The 17055-nt window shown below is 35.0% G+C and overlaps 2 protein-coding genes across 2 annotated transcripts; both read left to right on the forward strand.

Moving 5' to 3' along the window:
* The first annotated feature begins 1108 nt into the window (after positions 1-1108).
* Positions 1109-11423, forward strand: LOC109792118 (Transducin/WD40 repeat-like superfamily protein). The gene is made up of 14 exons (XM_020351495.3): positions 1109-1308; positions 1412-1496; positions 2540-2642; positions 3160-3244; positions 3477-3563; positions 4324-4742; positions 5563-5644; positions 5738-5914; positions 6000-6053; positions 7264-7353; positions 7444-7512; positions 8421-8467; positions 9538-10251; positions 11007-11423. Exons 1-14 carry the CDS (start codon positions 1180-1182, stop codon positions 11374-11376), a joined length of 2511 nt encoding a protein of 836 aa, XP_020207084.1. The 5' UTR covers positions 1109-1179; the 3' UTR covers positions 11377-11423.
* An 870-nt stretch (positions 11424-12293) lies between these two features.
* Positions 12294-16676, forward strand: LOC145949932 (uncharacterized). Its single transcript, XM_083060842.1, has 6 exons — positions 12294-12412; positions 12461-12720; positions 12820-13932; positions 14027-14434; positions 14771-15095; positions 15149-16676. The coding sequence occupies exons 1-6, from the start codon at positions 12294-12296 to the stop codon at positions 16674-16676; spliced, it is 3753 nt and encodes a 1250-aa protein (XP_082916968.1).
* The last annotated feature ends 379 nt before the right edge of the window (positions 16677-17055 follow it).

The following is a 17055-nucleotide window of genomic DNA, read 5'->3' on the forward strand; positions in this document are numbered from 1 at the left end:
AATTTATTATACTTACTGATTATAATTGAATAAAGAATATGAGCTTTTTTAATTATATAATTTCATAAATTTTATGTTTTAATTTTATACATGTTATTTTTATTATTAGTCTTTATAATTTATATATAAAGTATAATAGAATATTTTAAATTATAAGAAAAATAATTAAACATAAAAAGAAAATACTGGTAAGTTAGAATATTACTATGAGAAGCTTTGAGCATTCCCGCAAACGCACACTTTCTCCTTTCCCTTCACTCTGTCTTACTCTGAACCACTCGTGGGAGTTAGGGTTCAACTTCGCTTCTTCGCATCTGACCCAGCAATATTTCATGCTACACCATTATATATAAATTTTATAAATATAGATAAAGACGTGTAGATAATATTTTCCTGAAACGTAATATTAGTAATTAGTAATTGAACTTAAATCTAGTAATTATTAATAACGATTTACATTAAAAAATATTTACATAGTTTCTGTCAAAATTTAATATTACATTAAAATTTTTTATAAATTCATATATATATATATATATATATATATATATATATTATTTTCCAGTTAAATTTGTGAAAAATAATTTTTATAGTAATTTTTATTTTATTTTATATGATTAAAAATATTAATTTTATTCAAATTTTATGTGAATTATTAAGAATAAATATAAATATTTTATGTAAATTTTTAACATAATAATGAGTAACTTTTAATATTAATACTTTTAAGTGATTTTTTATTTATTTACATTTACTTTAAAAAAGGAATAATTAATAATTACTGTTATATGTAAAATATTAAGATAAAAATATAAATATTTTTGACATAATAATAAATAATATTTTGTATGTAATTTTTTTATTTACATTAACTATAAAGTTGTAATAGTTAATTTTATGCTGCCTTTATATTTGTTATTGAAGTGCATTACAGTATTATATAATTAATATAATTATAATTTTATTTTATAAGAATTTAATATAAAAATCTGTTATATATATATCTAAGATAGAAATGCTACAAAAGTTGTTATTTTATATATCCCGTGCACCTTCATACAGGGGATCGGAGAAGCATTAAGTTATATTTTAGATTGGTATTTATTTTAAGGCTACTAGGGATTCGAACCCTCACTCCTTCACACATTCACATTCTCTTGTCTCTTAAAATTACGCAGCATGGCGCGCTCCTCTCCCCATCCGTTACAACCTGCGATGCTATTGGGGTCACCTTCATTTCCCAACGCCATTGCCTGGTCTCACGACAACCTCATTGCTGTTTCTTCCGGTCACCTTGTCACCATACTTGTACTAAATCCATCTCTTCACACTAATTAAATACGCTATTTCCTCTTTCTTTTTCTTCTGTCAAAAAATGTTTTTTTTTTTTTTTGTTGTTGTTGTTTTTCAGAGACCAGACTTGCCATTTGGACCACGAGGTGTGATTAAAGTCTCCCCAAGTGAGCCCCTTCAAGTGGGGTTTGTAGAAAGAAAAGGTACTACCATTACTTCAACCCTGTAAATTTTGAAAATCACTTTTTTTATTTTTTTATTTTTTATTAATGAAAGTTTAGGTGAGTTGGGTTATTGGGGTTTACCAGGAAGTCACTTGTTAATTAATCGTTAGTGTTTTACTTGACTTGTTGAGTGCATTAGTGATTTTGATGAGGTATTTTATGTTTCTTATCCATGGTATAATGTATGCGTTTGTTGTGTTTGTTATGCTGTAGATATCTCACATTGATTAGTGATATAACATACTCTCTTGATACATTCTTCCCGACCTACTCTTTTATTTGTCAAAATTTATTAAAAACTACCTACAAAATCATGAGTCGGGTTCATTAAATAAGGGGTGAGACCCGCTTAATTTTATGATTTTTAACAAGTAACATATTTTAGTCAATACTACTGAGTGTTATAGATACTGTGTTGCTAACGTTTCTCTAACAAATGATCCTGTATATGAGTAGGAGACAATTTTCATCTCATGAGTTAGTTTTTGTGGTTGAATTAAGTCCAAACTCAAATTCAAAGATGGAATCAGAGCGAATTCAAGATTGTTAGGTCACCTGTTGTCAGACAAGTTGTGGATGTTTAGTCTTGTGAACTTAATACTCAAGATGTTTAGTCCTTAGTGTGAGGTTTATATGTTGGAAATCATACATTAACTTGTTATATAATCAAAAATTCAAAATAGTATATATAAACAGGGGCAACCCTCACACCATGAGTTAGGTTTTGGGGTTGAGTTAGTCCCAAGTCCAAATTCTAGGATCATGCGACATCATTATCATGGGTCTTGTACTTATGGTACATATAAATGAAGGGAAACCCTCACATCATGATTACTTTTTGGTGTTATGTTAGGCCCAAATTCAAATTATTAGATTTTGCAACACTATTATTATGTGTCTCATGCTTATAGTTAAAATTTCATGTGATAATGTTGAATTAGAGTGAGTAATTTCATTGGCTTGGTGCCATCCATCGAGTTTGAACTTGTGACTTTTATGTGTTGGAATTGAGTTATGCACAGATTTACTCTCTGGATGCCTCCTGCCGATAACATTGTATCGGGATGATAAGCCTGTTGTCCGATCAATATCATGGTCTCCGCTTGGCATGGCTGCGAATTCAGGGTATGGATTTTAGTTTTCCTGAATAATTTCATTTGATGTGTTTCTGTTTTCGCCCCTTTTTTGTTGTAAGACTTCATGTACTCCTAGATGGTGGGCAACAATAGAGTCACAAGGTCTGTTTGGATAAACTTCTATATAAGTACTTCTAGGAGATACCAATATAAAAGACTTTCTATAAATCAGCTTATGCATAAGTTAATCTAAGCTAATTGAGAACCTAATTTCATTTTGTCTTCTTATTTTTTCTTTTAGAATTGCTCAAGGAGAAGTTTATCCAAATATGTCTATAGTGTATTTGGTACATATTAAATTGCTCACGTAATTCTGGAGTTGGGGTTGTGTTGTGGCTGGGTAAAACTCTCTTTGAAATGGTGATTCTAGGTTGTGCATCTCTGATTTTGCAGATAAGGACTGCATGGGTCATACTGTACTTCTAGCAGCACCATAGTTTGTTCATTCATGAGAAATTAATGTTTTTACAGGTTTAAATAATATTTATAGGTTTAATTTGCTACAGGTGCTTGATTTCTGTTTGCACCTCTGAAGGACGCGTGAAGATTTTTCGTCCACCTTTTTGTGATTACTGTGCTGAATGGATCGAGGTACGTATCTAGATTGTATTGTATGTATCTTGAATTTTTTAGAATTTCATGTATTCCTGTATTTGTCATATCATGCTCATGTTGTATCATGTATTTGGGCTTCATACTATTTCCCATGTATGGATTTGTGCAATATAAAGAAATGAATATTTTGAATATTATATGATTGATCCTAACATTTTATGTGTACACTGTTGTAAGTATAATATGCCATTTTTCTTATTCTGTTCAGGTTGTGGACATAACTAAAAGGTTGTATGAGTATTTTCAATTTACCACGTTTCAAGGTACAGGGAACGCTTCATTAGATGTATCTGATGTAAGTTATCTTATTCATCGTGTTCTTGGTTGGCTTTCTTTTTCTATATATCCCTTAACAGGTCATGCTAATGATCCGTTTTCTCGCTATTCTTATCTATGTACTTCTGACATCATCATAGATGCCAGTAAAAAAGCTAAGATAAGTTTGATAACATGTGTTAGGCTGTTTTAAGGGACATATGTGAAGTGTGCATGAATTAGTGTTATCTGTTATGTTACTTATATTATTCATGTTCACATATCTGGGCATTTGCACATTATAATTGTACAAAACTTTTCTTTTGCCCTTATAGGCAACTGTCTTTTACAGATATTTTGTTGTTTGTGCAATGGCATTTATTGTGTCTGGAGATTTTTTTAATGGACTTTTATTGCCAATTTGCCATCAGGTTGTAAGCACAAAAATGCTTGCTCTAGTCCCTAAAGCAAATGCTCCCGTGTGCTAAATGCAGGGTTAAGGAAACAAAAATAGAAATATTCATCAAAAAAGAGAGTATTTCAATGCTAATCAGTGCCCTTAGGGCCCTTGTTGGAAAAACACTCTTTATTTTTTTATAACAATTCCTTTGTTGCTTCTCTTCAGTTTCATAAAAGGGGTGCAAACTATGTTTTATCTAGTTAGTTATCTTTACAGCATTTTCTTATGCAAATCAGGTGTTAAGTTATACTGGATATAATTTTTTGAAGTGCCATTAAAAGCATCTTTATGACTGTGTTGATTTGATTGTTAGGTGCCTAATATTAGATTGTGCTTGCAGAAAAATGCATCAGATCATACAGATTCTGTCGATAAAAATAATGAGAAACTGTCGAAAAAAAAGGCTGAGAACCACTTGTTGCCATTGATAAGTGCTGACCAATATGCTTCTCGTAGTGCAATGCTCTGTTCGCTTGTTGTTTCATGGTCTCCCTTGCTGCGTTTAGCATCTGAATTTAATCCAGTTTGTGATTCTGTCAGTCTACTTGCTGTTGGTGGGAAGTCTGGTAAAATTTCTTTATGGAGATTTCACCCACCAGATTGTTATACTGTTGAGGACAGAGAAGTCCCAACTACTGTGAAGTTTGCTGGCCTTCTTCAGGCACACAATTCGTGGGTTACAACTATTAGTTGGTTGTTGTTTTCTCTTGATTCTTCAAATCCTCAAATTTTATTAGCTTCTGGAAGCTCTGATGGGAGGTGCGCTAAGCATGCTTATGCAATTGTGTTATATCTATGCTCTAATATCATCATATTATCTTGTTAAGCTATTGGTATAGTTGTGCCAGATTTTTTATTTTTGCTTTATCTGCATCATCATAGTGATGGAAATACTCTCAATGATACCCAAAAGAATTTATCTAATCAAAATTCATCCAGTTTCTCCTCATCTATATTTTATTCACTTTGATACTAGCACTGTTGATACCACAAGGTAAAAAACGTAATTTCAAAAACCGGGATGACAATATGTAGACTGCAACTATTTCTGGCCTTTTGATATTACTGTTTATAATAACCTGTTCTTGGGACACAGGAATGATAACCATTATCGTACATACATTGTGCTGTCATGAAACTCGTCTCATTAATTGGAAACTGAAAACATGTCTTTAATTCTTGCCACTCATCCATTATCAGTTTTATAACTGTTCAAGCTTTCTAAAACTTAGTTGTCTCACGAAAATAGATACTTATTCTTTTGATTTGAATGCTTCTTAATGAAGAAGCTAAACATGTCCTTTATTAGGAAAGGGTAGGGAAAGATTCCATGATATTTGATTAATCAACTAAATCACACATTGTTTATTGATGTATGCTTAGAAGTTCAGATGCTACTAATCCCTAGAAAAGTGCACTTTCAAACTTCTGACCTTGATATCATTCATTCAAGAAGCTCATATTGGCATATTCCAGTGAACTTCCCTCACACTCATAATTAGATTGACTTTTTGTAGGAAATTACATTTTGTACCTAATGTCCAAGTTTAGCTGAATGTATCATGTATGTGCTTTGCAGTGTGAAGATTTGGTTGGCTGACATTGACAAATTGCTGAAATCATCAGAAGTGGATGAAGCTTCTTTCTCATTATTGAAGGAGGTACTTGCTATGTACTTTCTGCACCACTTTTCATTTTTAACTCCCTTTTTTTTTTGTGAATAATCCTTCGTGCAACTTTCAATTCCTAAATAGGTTATAACTGTCAATGCTGTCCCAGTTTCTGTACTCTCAGTAACTGTGCACGTTCAATACCCTTCCAAGATGCTTTTAGCCATAGGCACAGTTTCTGGTTCATTTGAAATATGGCTATGTGACATATCTTCTAGGGAATTTGATAAGCTTGGCTCATATGATGCGCATGATTTGGTTGTAAGTTTTCCCTCTCTGTTTCTGGAGTTAGTTGAAAAAAATGGCCATATTGCTCTGCTGATTTCTGCATTTTTTAATGTTTAAGGTTACAGGTTTGGCCTGGGCATTTGGTGGTAGATTTTTGTACAGCTGCAGCCAGGTTATTATCTTTTACTTAGGTGATTTAACCATTTTTCTAACAAAGTATCGTTTAATTTATAATTATGTGGCATAAAAGTGAAATCATAGTAATGTAGACATAAATATGTTGCATGATCCTTACGAAGTTTCTTCACCATTTATGTCTTCTTTTTTATGTTCTACCAGTTAAATTCTCGATTTTCATTTCTGTGGTTAAACTTGTTTGTTAACTGTCTTGATTATTGATTACAGCTGACTCCCTGCTAATTGTGTCTTCACCAAGTTTCTTCACCATTTGTCTCTTGATTTGTTTACTGTCGTGATGTGTTCATCCAGTTTGATGGATATCTAATGTGTAAAGGTCAATGGAGCATAGATTTGGGGGAATTTTCAGGGAAACAAATGGATTTCTGTGGGAATTTGAAAACAAACATAAAAGTTATAGAAATTAGAAAGGGAACAGGAAAGAAAATGAAAGAAAATTCTGAGACAAAATTTGAAGAGTTCTGAATTTGTAGTTTAGTGTTTCTGAATTGAATTAATCGTTCAGATCTGACTTCACAGGTCTATACATAGTTACTGAAATAGTTGTCAGATCTGCAGTAATGGTCTGAAGTCTTTTACAGCAGATTTCAGAACCTTTTATAACTTACTGTGGTTGTCTAAAACAGCTTTACAGCTGGCACTATACACTAGTAACACTATACAAAGCTCTACAACAGTGTGTATAAGACGTAAACACTGCAAGATATTGCTAGAATGTTTACAGTTTAAAGTGTTTGCTATCATCTTTTAAAGTTATATTTGATTGGTCCTTATAAAGTGGTTTAAAAAAAATTCTGTTTTCTCTTTATCTGTAAGCTGAAAAGGGAAAGAAAATCAAATATATATGCAAGCTTGCATAATGGGGTGAATCTGCTTGCTCTTCTAGAACTTGGAACTCAGCTCATTTCAGGGTTTCAACTTGTTAATTTTTATAATGAAACAAAAACTTGGTATCTAGAATAGTTTTCTGTTTATCTTAACTGGAAAGTTTTAAAGCAAGATTAGTTAATTAGATTATGCATTAAACTTTTTACAGTTTAAAATACATACAGCAAAATGTTGCATGGCCCACTTCCATGTTTTTTGAATGGTTTCTAAGATGTCTTTTAAATTTTTTTGGTGCTTTTGATGCGCATTGAGTAGATGTATTTATAATTGATGAATTGTTGTTTAAATGTTGATAGGATAATCTAGTACGGAGCTGGACTTTGCATGAGAATCGTCTCAATGAAGTGACCCTTTTTTCTGACATGCCTCATGACAGTTCAATCTGCGTATCATTACTATCCTTTTATGTTTCTATCTCCTTTTGTGTATATTTTTGTTTTTTCCTACTAAATGTTGTGTTCTTTTTTTCATTGCAGATTTCAAGAGATGCATTCGATTCATGTTTTGGTGTAGCTGTGTCCCCTGGAAATCTTGTCATTGCTACTGTATGATATTTTGTTTCCATCTTAGTTTTTGCATTTGTATATCAATCCTTGACATATTCATGTCTTTTAAAGTATCAAAATGAAGTGGTTCTTAAATGCTGTATTGGAATGCCCCAAATGTCTATGAAACTCCCCATAAATTCACAAAGTTTACCAGTAGTCAATCACCTGAGCTTTTCTCCAAAGGTGCAATTGGAGGAGTGCTTTGTTTAGTGAATTGCCCAATGGTAAATGCATTCCATTTAGATGGATGTTGTGGGCAGAGGAGCTCCAGTTCTCTCATCCTTATGTTTTTCAAAGAGCCATTATGTTGAAGGATTGATTGACAATTGACTAAATAACAAGTGGTGCAGGAAAAAAAATATGTTGACAGATAACTTAGTATTTTCTTTTTGTTGGAAATAGGAATATTTTAGGAGATAGGAACCCTTTTAATGTTTATTTTTCCAAGTTGCCTAAATATTTTGTGTTGAAGATCCAACATACACTAGTGAAATGACCAAAGTAGTTTATATAAGTGGGGCATAATTCTCATCTTGCAAGTCGATTTTATAGAATTGAGTTAGGTTTAAATTGACATTATAAGACTTGTTATAACTAGGTTCAATGCATCATTTATTATCTTAATTGTTCTCTTATAAATTGTTTTTGGCATTAATTATCTTTGTAATTCTCTTGTACATAAATAAATCCATTCTGCTGGGTGGAGATATTACTAAAGCATATTCAGAAAATATTTGTTTCTCTTTTTAACACATTTTCAGATTTAATATCTTTCATTTACTATATTTGCATGGTGCATTGCTGGCTGTTAGTTATGTATACTTGCATGCAATTCTTATCCTTGCTGTTGCTTTGACCATATATTATTATATCATTTCTGATTATTTTTTGCTTACTTATTGCAGGTTCATTGCTTTGATGTTGAGAAACTGCATCGAATGTATGAAGGAAGGTATAAAAATGATATTCATGTTACCATTTTCTTGCCTTCATTTCTGATTGGGTATGTGAGGGTACTGAGAGGAGAGAGAGAAGGAGGGGGGGGGGGGGGCACTCAGGGATGCACACATATTTTTCCATGTTAATTATAATTTGGAATCAATTGGGAGTATTATATAATACAAAATTGCAACTCATGTCACTCTAGTCCAATGGATAGAAGTCTTGTATATTTACAATGATTATGCTGCCATTTGACCTTGAGCAATGTTTGGATACAAGTCTAAAAGGGTCTTTAAGATTTTTTCTACTAAAAACACTTTATTTCAATGTTATCAAATAACTGTTATGGCACTGTCATAGAGGTGTAACATGGAGTTTTTGGTTGGACCCCTATGCCATCCTGTTATTTCTCACGTGTCTGCCATGGCTAGGCTTCATGGCCGTTTGCGATGCTCATGAATGCTCATGAAGGAACTGCCCCCCACCCTATTTTTTTTTGCTTTTTTTCTTTTAAAAAACTCTTTTAAGGGTTTTTCCAGACTTCATACATTTTGTATTCGTACTTTCTCTGTTAGTCTTTTTGTCAGAATCAACCCATAACAGTTATTTTCTTCTTCCAACTATTTTTTTTCTTTGTTCTTCATTTCTTCAGATGTTCCTCTTATTTTCTCAATGCAAATGTTCTTGTTCTTCATCTGATCAATGTTTTTGTGCTCTGTTTTTTTTCAAAATTTTGGAATTCAGTTCTGTATTTTTTAGAATTTCAGAATTATGTTCTCTGTTCTGTATGTTAAACCTATGATATTGTTCCCAATTATTTTTCAGTTGTAAGACAATGTCAAGCACCCAAAATCACACACACACACAATGTCATACCATCTGGCAGATTTTTGCCTCACCTTCGTAGACCAAACAGACTCCTTGAAAGAATCATGAAACAACATTGGTAGCTTAATGTTTATACTACTTAAATGTTTTATGTAATTTTCTTTTGTACCCATTGTCTTTTCCTAAATACAGGTTTCATGAAAGAAAAATTTCAAATGTGGAAATTTGACATTCTTTTTGAACTCTAAACAGGATTCTGAAGGCAGCTGTTGAATACTTTTGGATTGGTGGGCTCAAAGTGGATGTTCAGCTGAAATCTCCCTTTTCATGTTACATTGAAGAAAATTCCAGTTTTATGGAGAAAGAATTAACTTGTTGGGGAACCAATATTTTATGGTCTTTAAACCAATATCAATGTCATAATAAGCCTCTGGTTCTTTGGGATATAATTGCAGCATTATTGGCATTCAAGGAAAACAATTCTAAATTTGCTGAACATATACTAATTAAGTGGATCTCATCATCATTTCTACAATTACATATGGACCTTCCTCCTGAAAAAGTTTTGTCAGCTGTCTCTTCAAGCTTGTCAGACATTCCTTCTAGACTGCTACACTTGCTCAATATAATTTGTAGACGTGTAATGTTAGCAGAGCTGGATGCTGATCAAATAACTGGAATGAACAAAATGGTTCAAAAGCTGGAAAGGGTATGTCCTGCCATGGAAAAACAAACTACTAAGTGGATAGAAATTCTTCTAAGCAGTGAAAGAGAGCTCCGAGAAAGGCTTGTTGGTTTTAGTTTATCTGCTTTCCGCACTAGCATGTCCAATACAGAAACTACTTCCCAACCTGGTTGTTGGTATCCTGTTGGACTAGCTGAGATGGAACAATGGATTGCTTTAGATAGGGAACATTTACGTGACCAGTTGAAATTCATTGCATCAGAAGTTACTATCGAGAAAAGGTACCTTTTAGACTTTAGATATTGTTTCTTTTTCCTATTTGTCTTCCTGTATAATTGCTTTTTTTTTTTCATAGCTTCGTTTATGCACAAAAACTTTTTTGTCCCAGAATTGAGGATAACCAGATGTCAATCTGAGTTACATACATTAGTATTTTCTGGAGAAAAGGTGGAAGAGTAACTTGGTGGATTATTAACTAGATATTCTTAAACCAAATGATGTCCTTTCTAAATTCTTAATATTCACCGATCAACTAGTCCATTGCAGTTCATTCCCATTCCTTTCTTTCTGTATCGGTGACATAATTTTTTTCCTGAATAAAGGATTTTCTTTCCTCTCTGCTCATAACGAATTTTGTTGTAATTAGTGAAGCAAGAAAATATTTGGGAAAGTGGTTTTCCCATAAGTAATTTATGAAAACAAATTGCAAAAAGAATCCTTGGTAAAAAAAATTCAAATCAGAATTAGTAACACTGCTGGGTTTTGATGTTAAGAGTGATTAACGAGTAACCAACTAAGCATTTATTAACATAATTATTAATTTGAGAGGTAATTATCCGTAATTTTTTCTTAACTATTGTTTTTATGCATATCTTATCCTTAAATTTAACTAGTAAATTCTTGTTCATAAATATTTACCTTGGCACTAGTACAAAACTGTCTACATAATTTTTTCCAGCAACAACCATAAAATTGTGTATTTGCTTCAGAACTTCAACTATGCTAATCACAGTAACTTGTTTCTCTTAAAAAACAGGTCCCTGACCAGTAGATGTGAGACATGCAGTTTTTGTTCAGCATCAGTTCCATTTGAATCCCCTGAGTTTGGTTTTTGTCAGGGTGAAAATTTCAGTAGTGGTGATGTTAAGCCTCACAGGTTATCGAGATGTGTTGTTTGTATGCAGGTTTGCCCCATTACTCCCCTATGGTATTGTGTCTGTTGTCATAGGTCAGGGTTTAGATTGGCGCCAGAACCACTTTTTAGAATGTCTTCATTTCATCTAGATTCAGACTCTTCCACTATATCTAACTCTCATGCAGTATCCTCAAAACCATTGTGTCCCTTTTGTGGGATACTGCTACAGAGACAACAACCAGACTTTCTACTTTCTCCTACACCTGTATAAGAATATTTAATAATTATTTTTATATAAAGAGTTTAGTTTGGTTTTAAGATGTTGTCATGCTTTTATCTCAAATACAGATTTCAGTTTAATTTGCTGTTTGGAATATAATTAATTTTTAGAAATGATCATTTCTTTTTTCCCAAAAGCTGTCAGGAAGATGCAAAATAAAAAAACAATTATTTTCCGCAAGTAAGATAATCCAAACACACTGATTAGTTAATTTATCAATGTTTGCATCCTCTGCATGATTCTAGAGAGAGAGAGAGAAAGAGAGAAACAGGGTGGGGGGAAGAGGATTACTTGTATAAAAACTATTTTTATATGAATAGTTTAGTTTGATTTTAAGATGTTGTGACGCTCTTATCTCAAATGCAGATTTCAGTTTAATTGGCTGTTTGGAATATGATTAATTGTGAGAAATGATCATTTTTTCCCCCAAAAGCTCTTGGGAAGATGCAAAACAAAAAATTGCAATTATTTTCCCAAAATGAGATGATCCAATCACACACATAAGTTAAATTTTCAATGCTTTCACCCTCAGCAAGATTTGAGAGAGAAAAATGGGGGTGGGGGAAGAGGATTACTTGTATAAAACCATTGATTTCATTGCAATGTTGTAAATTCTTAAGTGGGTTATGGATTCAATTCATCGTTATAAAATCGGCTTATAAGATGAAGGTACTCTCCACTTATATTTTTCATGTTAGCCTTATATCTTATTGATGTGAGATTTAGTTTTTTTTTCTCAATATATTTTCTCGTGTCCAGCATTATTGGGTGTCAGGCCCCATAAAATAGCTAGCCCAGTCCAACTCAGCTAGCCCAGTCCAACTCAGCCATGGGCCATGGGTATGGAAGACACACAATAGGAGAAATAAAAAAATATTAGTAGAAGGGGTAAAAGGGGAATTTATGCAATGAGGGAACGTGGAGTTAGTTACGTTTTGGGTGGATTCTCATTTAGAGGGAGGAGGAAAGAGAAGGGTAGAGTTTTTGGGTATTCAGTTAGTAGTGGGTCAGGAGCTGTGCTCTATGGGTATTGCAGATTCTATCTCTGTAATACATTTCGTTTTCAATAATACAGTATCTTTCAATTTTATTTCTTGGTCTCTGACAATTGGTCCGACCTGCCGGATCCGTTGCCTGAGTCATCAACGAAAGAGTTTATGCCCAAAGGACGTGGAGGAACCTCAACAGCGATGGACGGTCGTGTAAGCTTGTTGGAGGTAACGGTGCAGAATTTGGCGGAGAACCAGGTGAAAGCCCAATCGGAGTTGCAGAGTCTAATGAATAAGATGATGGAGGAGATGAGGCAAATGGAAGTTCGTTTGTCACGAGGCTCAGGTGGGAATGTTTTGAATGTTGGGTCGTCGGGTTCGAGTGAAAGTGGGTCGCATAATCAAAGTCCCTTGGAGTTGCAAATATTATCCGAATTTTGATCAGCTGTGAAGAAGGTGGAGCTTCCGAGTTTCGATGGCAGTGACCCCAGTGCATGGATATCAAGAGCAGAGACGTATTTTGAAATTCAGGAAACTCGACTTGAGTTGAAGGTGCGTTTGGCTAAGATTTGTATAGAGGGATCCACTGTGCATTGGTTCAATCTTTGGTTTGACAGTGAATCTGAACCATCTTGGGAGGGTCTTAAAGTAGCATTACTGCGGAGGTTCGGAGGAGCGTTCGTTGAGAATCCTTTTGAGAGTCTTGCAGAGTTACAACAAGAGGGAACAATGGCCTCTTATATTGAGGAATTTGAGTACTTAACTTCTCAAGTCCCTAAGATGCCAAAGCAACAATTTATGGCCTATTTCATGCATGGCCTTCGAGCAGAAATTAGGAGGAAGGTCAGAATACATAAACCTGACAACAAGGTAAGAATGATGGAGCTTGCAAGGGCGATTGAGGCTGATTTGCTCGAGGAAACTCACTTAAAACCCTTATATAAGAGGGGTTTGGGGGTAGTTGAAGGGAGTCAAAATCGTACTCTGTTTTCTCGTGGTGGAACAAAGTATTCTACAATGTTAAAATCTGGAGGAAACTTAGGTGGTCAGCAAAGGAGGGAATTTCGTCATGATGAATCAAAGAATAAAGGCTCTAGTGTAAGCAACACAAGTACCGGAGAAAGGCGATTTGGTGGTGGTAGGGATCGTGGGGTGCGTCACTTATCTTATGGAGAATTAATGGAAAGGAAACAAAAAGGGTTGTGTTTTAAATGTGGTCAAAACTTTCACCCAATGCATCAATGTCCCGAGCGTCAACTGAAATTAATTATTGTGGATGAGGAGCAATTAGAAGGTGGGGAACATGAAGTATTGGCTTTAGAAATGGAGGAGCAGCCACCAGAGGAGCTCACTTGTTCGCTCCTTAGTAGTTGTAATGTAGAAAAGAGGACTGGTTTTCAACCTAAAACCATGAAGATCAAGGAGATGGTTAAAGGCATTCCTGTGGTCATTTTAATTGATAGTGGAGCTTCACATAATTTTGTTTCTACAAGGGTGATGGATTCTTTGGGGTTGGATTATGGGCAGACTACAATTGCAAAAGTAACACTGGGGGATGGTAACAAAAAAAAAAGTGCAAGGACGTTGTAATGGAGTGTTGGTGGAATTGGATGAGTTGCAGATAATCATTGACTCTTATGTTTTTGATGTAGGGGATGTGGATTTGATTTTAGGTGTGGAGTGGTTGGCTACTTTAGGGAAAGTAACTACTGATTGGAAGAAACAAATTATGGAATTTAATTATGAGGGGAAGAAGATACAATTGAAGGGAGAAGTCAATCTCGGGAGAGTATTTGACTCTTTGTTTTGCTTTCTAAATCAGGAAGTACAAGAGATAAATGGGGTGATGTGGCCTGGTAATATTCAAAAGGCAAAAGGGTGTGAAGGTGAAGGATTCACGGATGAGCAGGAGGGAAGGCTGCAACGTATTTTGCAAAAATTTTTAGAAGTGTTTTTAGAGCCTAAAGGCTTACCTCCTAAGAGGACCAAAGAGCATGTGATTGTTTTGAAGCAAGGGGCTGAACCTGTGAATGTGAGACCATATCGATATCCACAGAAAGGCAAGTGGATGAATTATTGAAGTTTGGAGTCATTAGGCCTAGCACAAGTGCCTATTCAAGCTCGGTGATATTGGTAAGAAAAAAAGACCATACTTGGAGAATGTGTGTTGACTATAGGGCTTTTAATAAAGAGACTATACCTGACAAGTATCCTATACCAGTCATAGAGGAATTGCTTGATGAATTGAATGGAGCTTCTTATTTCTCTAAGCTAGATCTAAAGTCAGGGTATCATCAAATCCGGGTAAGAGAAGAAGATATTCCTAAAATTGCTTTTAGAACACATAAGCCATTATGAATATCTTGTGATGTCTTTTGGGTTAATGAATGCACCAGCAACCTTTCAATCCTTGATGAATGATGTGTTCAGGCATTGTTTAAGGAAGTTTGTTTTGGTGTTTTTTGATGATATATTAGTGTATAGCAGAGATTGGGGGTCTCATATCCAACATTTGGAGCATGTGCTGCCTTGTTTGAAAGAACATGGCTTGGTGGTAGCAAATAAAAAGAAATGTCATTTTGGCGGGAAGACAGTAGAATATTTAGGCCATGTAATTTCGGAGGATGGAGTTGCAATGGACCCGGAAAAGGTGAGAAGTGTTTTGGAGTGGCCCGTTCCAAAAGGGGTAAAAGGTGTTAGGGGTTTCTTGGGATTGATCGGGTATTACAGAAAGTTCATTAAAGATTATGGCAAAATTGCTAAACCTCTAACAGATTTAACAAGGAAGGAAGGATTTCATTGGGGGAACAAGCTCAAACGGCTTTTGAGAGGCTAAAGAAGGCTATGACAGAGGCACTAGTTTTGAGGCTACCAGATTTCACAAAAGAATTTGTGATAGAATGTGATGCTGCGGGAAGAGGGTTGGGTGCTGTTTTGATGCAAGAGGGTCGACCCGTGGCCTATTTTAGTAAATCTCTTTCTGAAGGAAATTTGGCAAAATCGGCTTACCACAAAGAGCTCATGGCACTAGCTTTGTCAATTCAACATTGGAGACCGTATCTTTTAGGGAGACATTTTAAGGTTTTTTCTGATCAAAGGAGTTTGAAACAATTGTTGGGGCAGAGAATTTCTACCCCTAATCAACAATGTTGGCTCACTAAATTGTTGGGCTATGATTTTGAGGTGATTTATAAGCCTGGTCCTCAAAATAAAGCTACAAATGCTTTGTCTAGGAGTAAGGAAGAAGTGGAATTACAAGTTCTGGTTTCTAAACCAGAATGGTTGGACTCAAGTATGGTGCAAGAAGAAATTCATCATGATTCTTACTTGCAGGGGGTGGTTTCAGATTTGCACAAAGACCCCACATCTAGGCCTGGATTTTCTATAAAACATGATATTCTTTTCTATTATGGCAGGTTGGTCATTTCAGCAAATTCTTCTTGGATTCCAATTCTTTTACATGAGTTTCATAGCACACCTACGGGTGGTCATTCTGGCTACTATAGGACATATAGAAGATTGGCTGAAAATGTTTATTGGTGTGGCATGAAGAAGAGAGTTCAAGATTTTGTTAAAGAGTGTGACATTTGCCAACGACAGAAATACCAAGCTCAATGTCCATCTGGGTTACTGCAACTATTAGATATCCCAGAACAAATTTGGGAAGATGTAAGCATTGATTTTATTACTGCTCTCCCTAAGTCCAAGGGACTTGATACCATACTAGTTGTGGTGGATCGACTCTCTAAATATGCTCATTTTCTTTCCCTTCGTCATCCATTTACAGCTAAAACAGTGACTGATTTGTTTGTGAAGGAAGTGGTAAAATTGCATGGGATTCCCAAGTCTATAGTTAGTGACAGGGATCCCCTTTTTCTAAGTCATTTTTGGACTCAATTATTCAAATCCCAAGGCACCAAGCTTAGGATGAGTTCTTCTTATCATCCAAAAACTGATGGCCAAACAGAGATTATTAACAAGTGTTTGGAAACTTATCTCAGGTGTTTTTGCTTTGAACAACCTAAGACTTGGGTCAATTGGTTGCACCGGGCAGAATGGTGGTATAACACCACTTTTCATGTCACGACAGGGGTCAGTCCTTTTCAAGCAGTATATGGCAGGAAACCTCCTACATTGGTGCAATATGTTACGGGTGAAACCAAAGTAGAATTGATAGGGATGAGGCACTTAGGCAGTTACAGTATCATCTACAGCAAGCTCAAGGACATATCAAGAAGTATGCAGATAGGAAAAGGAGTCATCACTCCTATGAAGTGGGAGATTGGGTTTTTCTCAAGCTAAGACCACACAAACAACAAAGTTTGGCACAAAGAATTAATCCTAAATTGGCTGCTCGGTTCTATGGGCCTTACCAAATTGAGAAGAAGATAGGGGCGGTAGCATATCAGTTAAAGCTTCCTTCACATTCCAAAATTCATCCCATTTTTCATATTTCTCAACTCAAGAAAGCTGTTGGCAACTACCAAGAGACCGTGGACTTACCTGCAGGTTTGGAAGCGGAAGTGTTTGAGAACATTACACTTGAGTAGATTTTGGCAGTTCAACAAAGACAGAAAAACGGGGTTCTTGTTCCATACTGGTTGGTCAAGTGGTGTGGGAAACCTGTTGAGGAGGCAACTTGGGAAGAAGCATTTACTATTACCAATCAATTTCCTGATGT

The sequence above is a fragment of the Cajanus cajan genome, chromosome 7 (genome assembly GCF_000230855.2).
Source record: "Cajanus cajan strain Asha chromosome 7, NIPB_CcT2T_4, whole genome shotgun sequence".
Taxonomy (NCBI): Eukaryota; Viridiplantae; Streptophyta; class Magnoliopsida; order Fabales; family Fabaceae; genus Cajanus; species Cajanus cajan.